General features: G+C 42.2%; 1 protein-coding gene across 10 annotated transcripts in view; it reads right to left on the bottom strand.

Moving 5' to 3' along the window:
- The window catches only part of TFDP2 (transcription factor Dp-2), a 165,833-nt gene that overhangs the window by 126,554 nt on the left and 21,247 nt on the right, over positions 1 to 18,032 (bottom strand). For 8 of the 10 annotated variants that reach the window (XM_075132200.1, XM_048863680.2, XM_075132203.1 and 5 more), the window contains exon 2: positions 12,188 to 12,270. The exons of 1 other annotated variant lie outside the window; for it this stretch is intronic. In XM_075132200.1, coding sequence (XP_074988301.1) covers positions 12,188 to 12,202 — 15 coding nt within the window. In that variant the 5' untranslated portion in view covers positions 12,203 to 12,270. Of the gene's footprint in view, positions 1 to 12,187; positions 12,271 to 18,032 lie in introns of those variants that run through there. One more of the 10 variants, XM_048863681.2, reaches the window with a different exon arrangement.

The following is an 18,032-nucleotide window of genomic DNA, read 5'->3' as shown; positions in this document are numbered from 1 at the left end:
TTTCCCCGACAGTTTAGGAAGGCAGTAAGCTGGGCCCTGGTATCAAAAAGGTTGAGAAACACTGCTGTAGAATACAAGTGCATGTAAACAGCCTCTTTTGCAAGGCATTTGATGCAAGGATATGAGCAGCTTCCTTTCTGTTATTTTGGCTGCAAGGGAAAGTAGTTATTATATTCTATAACAGTTCTTAGGATGACCCAAAAGATAGATGGGGTTATAGAATATCTATAAATAAATGTTCCTAACATGAACACAGCACTTTACAAGCACGTAATGGACAAGGTTCAACCCAAAAGAGCATACAATTTAATATAATACATTGGCTAAATTCAAAAGCAAAGAGCCTGAAGACTGAAATACACTAAATTTGCAAGATTTCATGGAGAGGAATATGAAGACACCAGGACCATGGCAAGCGCATCAAGATTGGAACAGGTGACATGTCTGAAAACTAACAGAATTACACTGTAATTGATCACTGCCAAAGGAGCAACTACAGTTTTAATTGCCCACCTTGCTCTGGGAAAGGCAACAAAGTTGCACATATATTGAAACTTGCAAGGGTTTTAGAGCCAGGGCTATCGGGCCCAGCACATTAGAAACTCAGCGCCTATCTGCGGCGGGGGGGGGGGAAGGGAAGGGGAAGGGGAAGGGAAATGTGTGTGCGCGCTTCCCCCCAGACCCTACCCCCGCTGTGCTTCTTTCCACCCCTCCCCCGAGCGTGACACTCCCTTGCTCCTTCCTCCCTCCCGCCCAGGCGCCTCCTGACGCTGAAAAACTGATATGATATGCAGCAGGCGGTAGGCACAGGGAGGGAGGGAAATGCGCTGATCAGTGGCTCCCGCCAGAAGGCAGGAGAACTGGGGGAGGGGGAGGTTCTGGTAGGCGGGCTCCTCCTCAGTCTGCTCGCCTCCCGCTTCACCTCCCCGCACGCAGGGCCCCCCAAAGTGCGGGGCCAGGGCAGTCGCCCCGATTTGCGGTACCCTAGGGACGGCCCTGTTTAGAGCAAATGAAAAAGATGGAGTATTGGGTCTGAACACAGACTCCGGCTCATAGACAGACCAAAAAGCTTACTTCCAATTCCACACCTTCACCTGAAAAAACTGGAGGGATTTTATTTATGTACGCCAATGGCAATCCTTTGAGACATCAATTTAAAATGGTATTCTGCAAAGCATTAACTTTTCCACGGTCCTCATCCCCCAGAAGAATTTGGCACCCAGTCATGTATAAGAGTGACAGCTACCTCAGTGCCATTGGCAGGGACTAGTGACACAGGTCTAGGCCACCAAGAAGTGGGTTTCAAACCACTTTAAACTATTTATCCAGACTGCATACTAACTCAAACATAACACAAGTTCATATTAAAATACCTTTGTGCTCTTTTTCCAGAAAGTATCATCCAAGAACTATATTATCTCAAGTATTTTCTGAGCATGGAAGGAGAGAGGAACTGAACAACAGTAACAAGGCACTCAACTGAGGTTCCAGATCACCACTGTGAGATGTCACTGGGAAACTAACAGTTAACTCCACCATCTGAATGGAAAATTAAATATATCTGTCCCCAAGGGCCATGCATCGTGGTGTAAACTTCTTCCCTGCAGTGTTTGACAGGGTGTCAAGAACAAAGTCAGAAAGAATGTTAACCAGGTGATGATTATTTGAACATGTGGAAAGGTCCTGGGCCACTAGAGAACATTATATTCAGCTGCTCCAGGTTCTTTCATTCTGCATTTATCAGAAATCAGTTCAGACTTGTTTAACCTGGGCCTAGCTCTAAGAATTCTTGAGTTTGGGGAGAGCAGCCAAGTGAAGTGCTGGCAAAATCTTGCAGTTTAATCTAGTTGCAATCCCCTTAAGGGGAAAACCCGGGGATTAGCTATTTGGATAATTTAGGGGTAACATATCAGTATAAGGAAAACTGGGAGCAATAGGAATCATCTTCACGTCCTGCAAATTACAAGAGAACATTAACAGGAGAGAGGAGAAAGGAGTGTCCCCAACCAAGAGATCCCAAATAACCTGGCAGGTGACACAGGTGGGTAATCTGGTGGATGTCAGTTCAACTAGCTTCCAGCCAGGAGACTACAGTTGTAGCTGTGTGGTAAAACCTGGGCCCCCTTAAAGCATTAAGCTGTAAGCATTACCTAAAATTATGTTAAAAACCACAGGTATTTAACCATTGTGGATTAAAATAAAGTTGTAACCTTTAGCCATCACACAAATATGTGTCAAGTGTTCATACCAGTATATGATCCATAAAGGCAGAGATGTCAGAGCATGGAGAAGGAAGGCAGAAGTAGAATGTGAGAAAAGGAGCAACTGCTAAAGAGACTATGTGTATCTATATGCTTCTGATATGACTTTCAAAAAGCAGTAAGTCAATTAGGTGACCATACCCCATGCATCTGCAGCTGTTAGCATCAAGCCAACAGAGTAAAAACATTTGTAAATATGTTTTCTTGAATCTATATAGTAGATGAAATTATAAAAATTACTTGCAAACTCAGTTTGTTGAACAGTATCTTTTGGGGTTATTTTTTTCCTTTTCTCCCCTCCCCCACCCCAAGATTGTGGTAGTTGAATAATTTGGTTTAAAAAAAAAAAATCGTGGCCAACTGACTGGAGTGCCTTTGAGTGGCAAAGTTAGTATTTTTAGTTAGCATCTATACATATCCTGCACGTTTACAGACACAAATGATGATGTAATGCATAATTCAAGAAATGTAACGAAGTGCTAGATGGAATAATGAACATACCCAGTGGTCAAACCTTATCTCACCAGAGTGACAAAATCCTTCCTCCCCAGAGACAATTTCTGTTTATATCTATTCCACCTGGGAGTCGTCAAAGCTCCTCCCCACAACCTCTCCAGATTCTTTAGCCTGGAAAGGGCCGTACCCTCTCCTTATACTGGCTTTTACAGCTCTGCTAGCCGTCTCGTAAGATCAAGGGCTTTTGACTCTTAGAGGTGGTGGCTTTGTACAGCTGGAAAGCGCAGTAAAAGTTTTTAACCACGTGAGGAGTAAGCAGAGAAACACATATATAGGAAGTGGTTTGACAGCTCTGGAAGAGGTGTATTTGTAATTATGATTTTCTCATTGTGAAGGCACAGGATCAAAGTTGGAAAAAGGAAAAGATTTCTGCCCACCCTCTACATTGTCCCAGAACCTACTATGAATTCCTGTATAAGATATCCTAGTTCAGTGGTTCTCAAACTTTTGTACTGGTGCCCCTTTCATATAGCAAGCCTCTGAGTGTGACCCCCCCCCCTTATAAATCAAAAACACTTTAAAATATATTTAACACTATTATAAATGCTGGAGGCAAAGCAGGGTTTGGGTTGGAGGCTGACAGCTTGTGACCCCCTAAGGAGTCCCGACCCCCAGTTTGAGAACCCCTGTCCTAGTTCAATGAACTAGGAGGAACTTGAGTACCTATTATTCTACAGTTCCTAGTAGTATATTATGGGCTTTGTAGGCAGATACACCATATTCCTTGCCCCTTAGAACTTGATCTAAATTTTAGACAAGATACAACAAATAATGGGAAAGGGCAGATAAGAGTTAAGCATCATGCAATTACTTAAGTTTGCTGTATGACTTCTTGGTGATTCTGCAGATTATACATGGATATATACAAGTGGTTCAGGTAGCATCGCCTATAGTTAAGGTTACCCAACACCCATTAAGTATCTTGTTATAAGCAGCTGGAAACTGCCAAATTTAAAAACTGTCTAGGCTGAATTTTTCTGGTAAGTTTTAGCTAAAATGGTTTGGCCATTTCTATGAATGAAAAATCTGTTGTTTTGCCAATGTTAAACAAATTTCTAAAACTGTTTAGTTGAGAAGCTCTGGCACCTCCATGCTTTGGACTAGGGACTTGAAACTTGGCATGGGAGAAGCACAGCTTCTCCATGGTGTCAGGAATATGCATTTTGCCATCACCATAACAATTTGCACAAATTTGGCCTATTTATGAGCTTTTGAAAAACTGCAATTCAGTAGAGACTTGTCAAGAGATTGCCAGCTAAACTCACTGAAGATTCTGTCTGTACTGGGCACATGCCATCCTGTCACAGCTCTTACATGCTAGCCAGACTGCTCAGGCATTATTCCAACAAAGTGACTAAGCATGCTTCATTCCAAGGATTGAGGAATGGAGCAGGACTTTTTATGCAATTGCTCCTCTTGTCTATCAGAGGCTATTGTGGCCTCACTCACCAGAACTGAGTGCAGGAAGACACGCTTCTGTGCTCTCAGTGCCTGCCTCACCACTGGTGCCCAGGCAGTATGGAGGACAAGGAGGAATCTACCTGCCTTGAATGTAGACTGATTAAGAGAAGTTGAGAATAGGAGCCGTGGGAGGATAGGAGCAAAGAAGGAACCTGGACATGATCTGAGGAGTGGGGAAGGGAGAGGGCCAACGAATGGCTTTGGGGACAGAGGAAGGAAGTCTAACCACTAGAGCACACTCCCTACATAACTCACTCCCACGCTCCCAGGAACGTAACCCATTATTCCTCACCATTCCTTTGCTGTCTAGCAAATAGCTGTGAAAGTCACTGGCAAAATGTATCTCTCCATCCCTCTCTAATGACAGGTTTGCATAGAAGATTCTACAACTACCAATTGCTCTATTAACTCAAGCGGTAGGGGACCATATTGTGGAGCTAAAGATCCCAACCCTGATGAAGACCCATGTGGGGGAGTCAATATGGGTCCACAGGCTGAAATGATTTTTTTCAACAAAAATGTTACATCCAAAAAACTACATTAAAAGAGCTTTCAGGATGCAAATTCTAGCACTCAAAAGTTAGGAAATGCCAGAATTAAAGTTGTCTGTGCAACGTTAATTTGACCCTTTTGTATCTATGCATTATGATAGTATGTGATTATGTAAATAAAAACTACTTTTTCCACAGGACCGCTGGGAACTGGAAGCACGGTGGTGGGGAGGAACTAGGAATTGCTGGGCAAGGAGACTGGAGCTGACTGGAAAGGGGAAGAGAGTGGGACGAGCAGCACTATAAAAGTACAAGACATAAGAGCTAGTAGGATTGTGAGGAGGAGAGAGGCAAGAGTTATGGTTAGTCTGGGCACTTGTGCTTTTAGTGAGCACATCTTGATTTGTTAATGCTTTTAAGTTTTCAACTCCAGCTTTGCAATTGTACTTTTTTTTCCTGTTGGTTCATCATTGTGCTTAGATGGAATATATGAAAGCTACATATAATTTTTTATTAAGATTTGAACTTAAGATTTTTCCTGTACTAAAGCTCAAAAACATTTAATTTCTCATTCTCTGTCCATGCAATGGGGAGGATGGCAACAAAGTTAAGGTAAGAAAAAGAGACAACTATATGTAAAAATATAAAAGGAAGTGTCTCAGGTTTTTGTTCTCTATTGTAAGGACTGAAAAGATTTAAATTTATAGCAGAAGTTTAGCAATACAAAAGTGTATACAGTGTATTCAATACAACAGTGACACTAACTTTCACCACTAAACAAAGCATTCAGTGAAACAGATATGCTCATCTCAGCTCAAGAGTTACAATCCCTGCAGACATAACTCTATTTCGATGTAGCCTATATACCAAAGGTTTAAAAACAGCCTAGTGAAGACCCAACTGAATCTTAGACAACATTCAAAGTTAAGAGAAGTGGAAGGCCTAAAGGATCCTGAGTTTGTTCAAGCCGTCATATTAAGTGAAAAAGGATAGCAGTTTGGTGCAACATCACAATATTGCATCAAAATACAAGCACATTATGTTTCATTATGATGTTTTTACAAGATCCAAGTCATTTTGGTACATGTCTACAGAAGAGGGGTATGTGGGAATGTCTCCCTTCAGCACACCCAAACTGTAACCAAAAACTGGAACAACCCCAAAAAAGAAAAGATTGGCAACCCAATCCAGGGTAGGAATGCTACACACACAAAAATTAAGTGATTGCAGGTTTTGGATATATATTTAAAAGCTGAACAAAGTAGATACCGTTTCCCTTCAGTCAAGTGTTTCACAGCCTTGTGGTTAAAGATTGCAGTTTTAGCTGTGCCACACCCTAGCTCAGGAAGATATACAACTATACTGAACAAGAATGTAACTCCAACAAGCAGAGAAAATTGACAAGAAAATCTACATAAATTGAAGATAAATTGAATCTACAAGAAAATCTACATAAATTGAAGATACTTTCAAAAAGGAACTTTCACATTGAAAATTAGAGAAAAAACACTTTTCTTTCATAGCCAATATTTTAAAAAAACATTTTGAAAAAGATATTCTGTTCACCTTTTGCAAGAATTTACACGTCTGAAGCGTTTTAAATCACTCAATTTCTACTTGTGAAGATATGATTAATTTAATCTGTGACCTGACAAGTTTCTTGTTCATAATTTCCACCACAAATGTTGAACATTTATGTTGCACCTTATGAATAAAATGAAACAATGCATATTGTGAAAGTGAATGATCACCTATGAGTTTTGTAACTAGCAATTGGGAACAAGAACTAGAAATGTTTAAAGGGCAAATACATTTACTGAAAAACTGTTTTATACATCATCAAGCAGCGAAACAAACCTCATTTCCCCCTTTCTAGGTTACAGTATTTGTTTTATTACAATTTAACTAGTTTTCAGTAATTCTACAAATCCCAGGTAAAAAGAGGTTTAGAATGCACCTGAGGAGCTAAAGAAATGCTGTTGGCTGTGTAGACATTTAATTTATACCTTTCAGACAGGGGTTTCAACACCTCATGAAGAATTAACTGTATCCAGTTGACACTTCTGTAGTCTGAAAGGCAATTTCTTGTACCTTCTCAGTACTTGACAAGGGAATTTTGCCAGAGTGACTAATTGGAAACTGAAAAGGAGTACTTGTGGCACCTTAGAGACTAACAAATCTATTTGAGCATAAGCTTTTGTGAGCTACAGCTCACTTTATCGGATGCTTATGCTCAAATAAATGTGTTCGTCTCTAAGGTGCCACAAGTACTCCTTTTCTTTTTGCGAATACAGACTAACACGGCTGCTACTCTGAAACCTGTCATAATTGGAAACTGATTCTATTACCAGAATTAATGATACACTTCAAAAAGTGTATCTGGGGGCATGGCTACACTTGCAGTTGTAGAGCGCTGGGAGTTAAACCAGCCTTCGGAGACTGCAGCAGGGAAAACGCTGCCGAGTGTTTACACTCTCAGCTGGAAGCGCGCTGGCGTGGCCACACGAGCAGCTCTTGCAGCGCCACAAAGAGCAGTGCATTGTGATAGCTATCCCAGCATGCAAGTGACTGCAAAGTGCTTTTCAAATGCAGGGGGTGGGGGTGGAGTGTGACAGGGAATGTGTTGTGTGTATGTGGAGGCAGAGAGAGTGGGTTTTGGGGGGGCTGAGAGCGTGTCAGCATGCTGTCTTGTAAGCTCAGACAGCAGGAGACCTCCTTCCCCTCTCTATAACTCCACACCCCCCCCCCGGCCCCTCTCTCACTCACTCACTGAAAGCAGGCAGCATTCCTCAGTGATGGTTCCTTTGTCCCAGAGCAGATAAGCAGCCAGCTGTCAGAAACAGAGCTTTGAAAGGGCAAATCTGCATTCCTACAGTGAGTTCAAAACAATGACAAGAGTGGCCACTTGACTTAAGGGGATTATGGGACATTTCTAGAGGTCAATCAGAGCACAGTAATGCAATACCTCATTCACACTGGCGCTGCGGCCCAGCAAACGTTATTCCACTAGCCGAGGTGGAGTACCAGCAGCACTGTAGCCGTGAAGTTAGAGCGCTCTATATACCTTGCCAGCGTGGATGGGTAGTGAGCGAATGCGCCCGGGGCTCCTTTATTCCGCTGTAACTTGCAAGTGTAGCCAAGCCCTTAGGCCTTGTCTACAACAGAAAGGGTTTGCTTGAAAACTGATCTTGGTATATATAGCTATACCAGCAAACCCTCCAACAGAGATGCAGTTTATACCAGTAAAGGGGTTCTTTCGCTGGTATAACTTACTACCAGCTTCCCCAACTAAATAAACTATGATGCAAAAGCACATTTGTGTCAATATAACTGCATCTTGCATTCGGGCTTTTGCCAGCACAGTATGTCTGTTAGGGATGTGATTTAAAAACTTTTTTTTTTTTTTTTTTTATTAAAGCAACACTCCTAACTGACAGTTACACTGACAAAAAACTTTTAAGAGTAGACCAGGCCTTAGGTATTTATATAATGACAATTATTCTTAGTTGTAGCGATCAGAGCTTGGCTTGTATGTAAACATTTTATTTGTTTTGTATTTATTTGCTTAAGTACACTTTGTTTAGAAATGCCTACTATACCTCTTTGTTGAGACAAAGAATCTAGAGTAATTCCAGAAGCAACACGTTATAAGTGGCTCTGGTAAAGATTCTACATTCAAATAAACACAATGACTTGGATGTTAATTTTGTATTAGTACAAAGCATTAAAATTAACAGAACAGCTATTACAGGTAGTTTCCTACAATACTGTGCAAAGGATTGGGATTCCTCAGTCACTATTACCATTATAGCTCACTCAATGATTTGCTGTAAGCTGAAGTCTGATGTACAAAGTCTATGGCAGAAGTATCTGCTCCATTTCAAATGGCAAAAAAAATTCATTTGAGCGATAGCAGTATAAAATTTTTTGTAAAATATAGTCTTATTTCTAAGTTCATCTTCAAGACTCAGAGCAGCTATATGCTCAGGATTAAAAAATGTAACTAGGTACTAGCACCTTCCTGAAAGCATTTCCTAGGATTTTTCCTCCTCTAACACGGTCTCTTTATGCAACTGTAACAATCAAATTTATACAACAGTACATGGTCAGGTCAGAATTTAATGGTTCTAACTCACTAGAAAATATTCCTCCCCCTTAAAATTAAACAGGAATCAGTTATTTATCTGATTTTGCCTTGTGGATAGGGAGATATCATGGAGTGACATTGCACCCCATAATGCTTTATAGAAATATGCTTATGAGGGTAAATATGACACAACTGGAATATGTTTTATGCTAGATATGCCATGTAACATATCTTTACAAAGGTTATGATCTACTGAATATATTCATCCTATTTGTATGCATGTATCATTTTTATATCTGAAGTTATGATGCACTGGCTCTATGCTTGTATTTAAAGTGTCTGCTGTAGGAAGCCCCCAAGACAGATTTGGTCAACATAGTGTGAAGGAGTTATTCCAGTAATTGGGAGAACTTAACTAACAATGGACTTTGGGAGACGCCAATCCACATCTGAGTTTTTCTGGGAACATTCAAACGAACATGTAAACAATGGCGTCGGCCTGCAAAAAGCTGAATCATTCATAGACATGTGACTTGCCCAGTTGGCTAGAGACACCATCTTGTGGCTGTGAAGTTGCACAAGAGAAAGACTATATAAGGCCCTGGAAACCCCTCCATTTTGTCTTCAGCTGGATAGATAGCCCCTCCACCCCAAAGAGATGCCTGAAAGAAACTGGAACAAAGGGGTGTGAGCAAGGGCAGCAGGTTTGTAGAAATTTTGGTGGTGCCCAGAACCCCCCCGTCCCGCAAACTCCCCCCACACACCTGCCTAAGGCTCTGGGAGGGGGTCTGGGGTTCAGGCGATTGGGGTACACGAGGGGGTGGGGATGCAGACTGTGAGAGGGAGTTTGGGTGCAGAAGGGGTGAGAGGTCAGGCTCTGGGAGGGAGTTTGGGTGCAGGGGGTGTGAGGGGTCGGGCTCTGGGAGGGAGTTTGGGTGCAAGCTCTGGGCTGGGGCAGGGGATTGGGGTGCAGGGGGGTGCAGGCTCTGGAAGGGAATTTGGGTGGGGGAGGGGGTCTGGAGTACAGGCTCTGGGAACAAGTTTGGGTGCTGAGTGCAGGCTCTGGGCAGGGGTGCAGGAGGGGGTGGGTGTGCAGGCTCTGGGAGGGAGTTTGGGGATAAAAGTAGGTCCAGGGGAGGGGTGGGAGTGGAAGAGGGAGTTAGGGGGGAAGGGGTGCGGGGTGCAGGATGGGGGTGCAGGATAGGGGTGATGGGTGCAGGCTCTGGGAGGGAGTTTGGGGGTGAGAGGGGGTGCAGGGGTGGGGGTGCAGGAGGAAATTTGGAGGCCAAAGGGTGTGTTTGCGGAGGGGGTGTGGGTGCAGGCTCTGGAAGTGGATGGGGGGGGTTCGATGCTTACCTGGGGCACCCCCTCCGGCAGCAGCTCCTAGGCGGGGGGGTCTCCTCATGCTGTTGTCTCCAGGCACTGCCCCTGCAGCTTCCTATTGGCCGCAGGGGCGTTTGGGGTGGGGGCAGCGCACAGCAGCACAACCCCGCCACATGGGCTGCAAGGTCTTGCTGGCAGCCATAGTGGAACGAGCGTGCAGGAAGCCCCACTGCGCTGCTGGGTGGCGGCGGGAGCCCCCAGGCTGTATTAAATTGCCCGGGGGCGGCAGGTGGGCAGGGAGAAGCGTGGGGGGAGTGTGTGTGTGTGGGGGGGTGGGAAACTTTGCTGGAGACGGGCCCGTGGGACAGGAATATTCCTGGTGCCCAGGCACCACGGGTCCATAGAACTTGCTGCCCATGGGTGAGAGTGATTGCTGGACCCAGACTAGGAGAAAGTCTAGTCTGTAAAAGAAGCTTATTGGAACATCTCTGAGGGGGAGATTTACCTGCATTTAGTTTTGTACTGTATTAGGCTTAGACTTGCGTGTTTTATTTTATTTTCCTAGAATCATAGAATATTAGGGTTGGAAGAGACCTCAGGAGGTCATCTAGTCCAATCCCCTGTTAAAGCAGGGTCAACATTGACTAAATCATCCCAGCCAAGGCTTTGTCAAGCCGGGACTTAAACATTTTTGCTTGGTAACTTACTTTGTTCTGTCTGTTATTACTTGGAACCACTTAAATCCTACTTTTTAATATTTAATAAAATCACTTTTTACTTATTAATTAATCGAGAGCAAGTAATTAATTCCTGGGGGAGCAAACAGCTCTATCAGTGTTATAGAGGGCGAACAATTTAAGAGTTTACCCTGTATAAGCTTTATACAGAGTAAAATGGAATTATTTGAGGTTTGGACCCCAATGGGAACTGGGTATCTGGGTGTTGGAGACAGGAGCACTTCTTAAGCTGTTTTCAGTTAAGCCTGCGGTTTTTGGGGGGATGTGGTTCAGACCTGGGCCTCGGTTTGCAGCAGGCTAGTGTGTCTGGCTCAACAAGGCAGGGTACTGAAGTCCCAAGCTGCCAGGGAAAACGGGCTTAGAGGTAGTCCCAGCACATCAGATGGCAGTCCCAAGGAGGTCTTTGTGACCCAACCCATCACACATGGTAAATACCTCAAGAGGGATTTGAAGGAGGAGGAAGTACTAGCCTTACACATGAGTTCAGAAAGCGTGTTTCATGAGTAAGGAAGCAGACAAGGCTGGCATCATTGGCAGAGGGGAGGAAATGGGCATGAGACCCACACAAAATGAGATTAAACAGGGAGGGGGAGAGTTACATGAAGGACCTTAAAAGTGAGGACAAGAAACTTGAATTTGATGCAATGGAAAATTGAAGTGCCAGTGGAGATATGCAAAACATGGTGAAAGCTCTGGGCAAAAAAGCTTGGCAACTGCATTTTGTATGAACCAAAAGAGGAAGATGTGAGTGTAGGAATATCACAGGAAAGAGGCTGCAGTAATTAAGATGTGAGACAAAGCCTGGAGGAAGCTTTTCAGCTGTAGGAACTAAAAGGAAAGATTGGATGAAGGAAGAAAAATAGCAAGATTTGAGCTCCATAACCCCAAACTCCCATGACAGTTATGTTCAACTAAAACATTTAAACTGTCAATTAGTTGGAGGGGACTTGTGCACAGAAGACAGAACTTTCACAGGAGTTGGACAAAGTCTATAGAACTCACTCTTGAAAAAATGACCATGAAGCTCATCATTTTTCAGAAATAAATGCAAGACTTATTTCTTAGACTTAGCTTTTGTGCTACCTGTTAACAGAAATGTTGAGGAAAAACACCTGTTAATTAATCAAGCTAATTCTATGGGCTGTGAAAGATAGATATTTTTAAAATACTGGGGAAGTGTTTATACTGTCATGATAGGGGGTTCTCATACACACAACATCCATGTATTATAATTCACACTAATATCACAATTAATTCCTGGCCAAATTCAAAAGGCCAGAGCTACTGGTAGACCTTTCAGCTTATACTTACATTTTTTGCCGTCATGTCAGACAATATTTCTTTATATTCTGTAAAACCATAAGTTATCCTTTTTCATCTTCAAAATGTACATCCTGTTAAAAAGACAGATTTTAACACCTTATATAATTAAAATGGATTCCTGAAGTACATCACTAATTTAATGTATTACCCCATAGACTGTAAATGGGTGTCTTGGGTGGTGATAATTTTCAGTGACAGACTAAGCATCACCTTGAGTCACATTTTGCAAGGCCGCTGGGAATGTAACACGGTTTAGGATAGCTATTAACGGTAAAGAGGTACCAAGTATATCATAAAGGCCTAACTATACTAAGCACTACTACTACTAAAAAAAGAAGCAGGGTACACTATTAGTAAGTGTTGAAACCAAAATTCCTGAATTGGTTATAGTGGGTGCACACTAACCCTAAACTGAAACTGAATGAATTCTCTCCATAACTGACAGATGTTCTGTAGGCCACCCAAGGACTTCCAGCAAAAACAGCAGAGAAAAGAACTGAGATTCCAGATTTCACAAACAAAACCAAAAGAACATGCTTGTGGCATTTTTTTTTCAGGCCTCCTTTCAGCAAGAAAAAGTACAAACTCAGTTCTCTCTCATCTCTTTCAGGTCTTTAAGAAATGAAGGATACTTACTTATAACTGGAATAGTCACACTCACGGGAACATGCCTGCCAATGTAGCCTAGTCTGTGGAACCTTCTCTAAGCAGTGCCTGTTGAAGCGCTCGCATGCCCCCTTCCACTCCTCCTGTCCCTATTTGCAAACGTTCTGAGAGTGAGGCTATAAAAAGGGGGCACACAGTGCCCTCTACCACCTCTGTTCCTTCCACTGTTGTCTCAGAGAAACTATCTGTAAAGACTCAAAAAGAAAAGGAGGGCAGAGAATGTGAAGGAAAAAAAATACATCTCAAAGAACTCTGGCTGTAAGTAACCAACCTTCATTTTTTCTTTGAGCGGCCTCTGCATATTCCCACTCATTGAATCATTTGGAGAATACCAATTTGTTGGTTGTTATCAGACTCCAATGGCTTGCAAAATGAGTCAGACTGTCCCCAAACAAAAGGGTAGGAAAGACTAATGCCGATTAGCTGGCCACACTTGAGTCTCATGTCAAATTTGAGTTCTCCAATTCAACAATGATATAGTAGCTGAAGACTACTTTGACTTTGAGGTTGAAATGACTTTCTTCTGCTGGGTCTGAGAGGAAGCAGGCTGTTGATGCCTGTGTGACAAATAAAATACCGAGACAACGGAGGATTACAGAATTGCCTCTGATACCTAAATGAAAAAGTAGATTGTCTTCTTCCGGAAGTAGAATATAATCCAAGAGAATGAGCAGTCAATCTTGTCTTTTTAAAAAAGTCTCCAAAAGATCAGTTTTATTACTGACGTCAGTCACCATAAAAGCAGAAGGTCCTCAACTTTTAATTTTAGCTGTGTAGCTAAAGTAGAAGATCTTAACCAAGCATATCTTCTCAACGTGACAGTAGATGATAAAGCTCTAGCACCAGAATCCAAAGCATCAAAAGAGGCTCTAAGAGCATTCTATAAGTGGTCCTCTTATCCCATAAATGAAACTCAGAATAGGACACAGCAGCCTGATATTAGCTATCCTAATACCAGCCAAAGAAAACATCTTCCTCCCTAAGGCACCCAATTTCTTTCCCTCCCTGTCGTAGGGTGTAGAATGTGCTTGGCTTCCACCATACCTGTTGCTCATAGCTGCTACCACTAAAGAATCTGGAATGGGATGAGTAAGAAAATAAAAACACCTTATGTGGTAACTGGTACAGTTCATCAGCTTTTTCAGATATAGGTTGACAGGAAGCTGGAGTGGCTCAAATAGCTTTTTGTAGGTTGTAAAAGACTATTCAAACTAGGCAAAAATACTCTGTTTTCTGAGGGAGCTCCCAAAATATGAGAAACAGGATGTGATGCTTCCTCCACTGTCACAGAAAATAATTAACAATAAAGGAATATGATCAAGGTTGTGGAACTGGAGAGTATATTCTGAAGATGAAATTATGCCCACATTTTCATTCTGGGAAGAATCTGTCTGAATCACATTCTCTGACTGCTGCTGTTCCATGTGCTCAACTACTTTCTCATCTTCCTTTGATAGGATATCAGATACTACAGTAGGAGTAGCAGATTCATCTGCAGCTACTGGATCCCAGAGGTCTTGATCTGATTTTTGGAAGCAGGCACACTTCTATATCAGCCATACTGGGGAGATCCCATAAATTCCTTACATGGGGGCCAATATGGCTACGGAGCCTGTCAGAACCCCAGTCTGGAAACATGCCCATAGGATGAGGAGATCCAAAAGATCCACAAGGTGGAAAAAATCCTGACCTAAGTGGTTGAAACCTAGGCTCTTTGGGTTGTTCGGATCCTCTTCGGATTGCAGATCCGATCTCAGATCCATAACAGATTTTTTTGTTTTTTTGACAGCAACAGAACCTGAGAACAAGTCAGTCCTAAGGGAGGAAAAGATTTGCTCAGGGATCCCTTTGGAATCTTGGGAAGAGGCAACAACTATGGAGAAAAAAAGACAAAATGTCGTCTGACCTGCCCCTCTTCTCAGGAGTAGAGGCCCAAGAAATAACTATCAGAACCTCTCTCTCTCCCCCCCCTCACCCCCCCACAAGAGAGAGCCTCCAGATCCAAATGAGAAGACTCATTTCCCTGTGGTAGACATTGATAAGCCTTTATCAGTTCTGATATTGATGCTAAAACCAATACTACTGTCTATGCCAGTCTCATGCCTTTAGACATCTTTGGCTCCAAGAAAATCCTAGTATTTGCAACTTCAGCTGTTAGGCAAGGTTTGCCTTGTGGAAACAATCCTGACTTTTGTCTAGGAACAGAGGAGAACAGATCCCAGTACCATGGATCCAATGAATCACCTGTATGAGATCTGGCCCTAACAGTGGTTGTCTTAGCAGCAGCCTTCTTCCTCAGAACCACAACTGATACCGTAGGAGCCTCGAGCAGATCTAATGCTCAGACTGCCAGAGTACACAGAGGTAATTCTGGTACCAATTCCAGTTGTCTGAGGCACCTTAATCTGGTCAGATGCTTAAAATGGAGCAGATACAACTATTTTTTCTTCATGCTCCAACTTCTCAAATCTGAGAGGCTTATCTAATAGGTCTTCCTGAAATAAGAGTGTGCGAAGTCTGTTCTATCTCTCCTTACATGCTCTAGATATAAACCTAGAGCAGAGAGCCTTTGCCAAGACATGCTAGTTACTTCACATCATTGTCCAAAGTTGGAAAACTGCCAGACAGGAAAGCACATCTTAAAATCCACTTACTTCTTTTTTAGATCAGTCATCCTGCATGGAACCCTAAAATAACTGTAACTCCTCACTCTAACACTATCACTTATCAGTAAAACTATAATAGAAGAACAACTCTATTTAAAAAAACAACAACCTATCAAAGCTCCAGGTCCATCAGACCCAGTGAGGTTAATTTACATCTGGTGTTGTAGGTACCATGTTTCTTTTTATAGCCTCACCCTCAGAACATCTGAATGCTAAGGGGTAGGAGAGGGCACAAAAATGCTCCTCTGCCAGGCATCGCTTGGAGAAGCTTCCATCATGTAGATTGCATTAGTGGCACATTCTCACAAGCAGGAATATGAAGAGCCTATATATAATGTATTCTTCCTCTCATGGAATAAACTATGGAGTACTGAACATTACCTGAAATAAGTATTGAGCTCCCACATATAGGCGACTACTACCCTGAGTCACCTATGAAAATTTTCAAGAATTTTTATAAAGAAATAGTTCTAAAATTAGAGGCCACTACAAAGAAAAAATTCAAACTGATTACGGATTACTATTGACACACAGCAAGAATAATAAAAATATAAAATTAATTAAAAATATTTACAAAATTAGATTTAAATTAGATATTTATTTAAAAATAGTTTTTTTAAATAAACCTGTTTAAAATTAAATTTGAAATTGATAACACATGTTAAGGCCTAATTTTACTATAATCTAATCTAAATTATATACAAAAAATATTTAGGAGTATGCATTTGCTGCCAAATTTTAAAGAAAGTCAAAACCACTGAACTGGTGAAAATCACCGCCTAAGCACCTGGAACCAGAGGTTGCTAAAATGCTAAACTAGCTTTGGACAGCAGTAGCCTCTTCTGCAGATAGAGAGAATATTTTTTGCAATAGAGCTTATTCAACTCAATGACTAGTTTGTTCAAAGTTGAGACACTGATTGGGAGTTGACAAAAGCAGGAAAGCTTTTCTTCTTCTTCCAGTCTAGATGTGAGACAGCAAGATCTACTAGTTCTAAATTGAAGAACATGGTGACCAGAAAAAATCAGTTCAATTCATCACCTACACATACTTCTTTTGTTTAATCAATCAGTTTTAAATGTAAAACCTCTTTTGATAAACTGTTTGATAAACATTTTCATATTATCTAGTAAAGTTAAGGTAATTTTATTTAATAAATTCAAATGCTGCTTTTATGCATGTAATTGAATTTGAATTTCCATCCAAATAGAACCTGAAACAAAGCCACCAAGGAGTGGGAGAGCAGTACAGAGCACCAGCTGCCCATTCTCAGTAGCTCCCCTCACTTACGCTCCTCTCTCTCTGCCCCCCCCTCCAGTCACAGCAAATTTCCACCCTTCACCCTCTCTCCTTCCATGATGGAGAAAGGAGGGGGCTAGTCCCCCTGGCCTCACTTCATTACACCCCTGGACCTACCTGGGTTCTGGAGTCTACGCTGGTAACTAGGAGGGTAAGCTGTAGAACACCCTAAGGCACTGTGGTCTAACTGCCCCATGTAGACTCTGCTGGTATGAACTAAAAGGTACCTAGTCACCCCAGCCTGTGGCTTGTGGTGACAAATCCAGTCCAAAACCCACAGGAAACCTCTGCTGCTTCACTTTTGAGACCTTGACCATGTAGTCTGTGCATGTGACTCAGTGCTAGTGGAGAAGAATGTTTATACAAGTGTGTGTGAGCTTGCTGTGACCCAAGGACCTCTTGATGCCAACTGGCAGAGGGCACAAGTGTGCATAAAGGTTACAGGGACCCTCTGGGTCTGGTATTTACATACTAGTTCACCAAAAAGTGTCATGTAAGGTCTCTACTGAAAGCCTGTGTCACACTGGTGGTCATAATCTTGTAAAAATGTATTTGTGGATAATATATAATGATATGTATACACTGGAAATCATGTTCTTAAAGCCTTGAAGTGAAAGGCAGGTCACCCAGAGCAACATGTCTTAAAACAGGTTCCACCAGATAGGACACGGGAGACACACTTATCTCCCTGGCTGACCACCGTGCATGTCTTACGAGGGAAGTCTATGTGCATTCTGAGTCAAATGCTAACAAAGAGACTGCGGGGACTTCAGCACAAGAAATTAACAGGAACAATGAACAAAGAGAGGAAGAACAAAGGACTGGTCTAATATAGCTAGGGGTGCAGAGAGATGCCCATGCATCCTTCATCTGGGGAGACAAGTTGCCAGCGGGCTTAGTCTTATGAAAGGAAGGTCTCAGCCATGCTGGTTGAAAAACCTCTTTGAAAAGAGCTTCATGTAAACAGTACCTTATTAGACATGAGGGCATTTTGTTAGTTGAGTAAAGTAATAGGATGCATGTTATTTTATATATAACCCATTGTTTCTGCAGGACAAGGAGGAGAAAGACACAGGACTAACAGTCCCCACCCCACCCCTGAATTTTGATCATAGGTGGGTTGGGAAAAAAAAACAAACACACCAACACACAACAAATAGTTGGTGGGTCACCTTAGTGAAAAGGCTGGGAACACTAATCAA

The sequence above is a fragment of the Caretta caretta genome, chromosome 9 (assembly GCF_965140235.1).
Source record: "Caretta caretta isolate rCarCar2 chromosome 9, rCarCar1.hap1, whole genome shotgun sequence".
NCBI classification, from domain to species: Eukaryota; Metazoa; Chordata; order Testudines; family Cheloniidae; genus Caretta; species Caretta caretta.
This window is presented reverse-complemented; position numbering and strand designations above follow the sequence as displayed.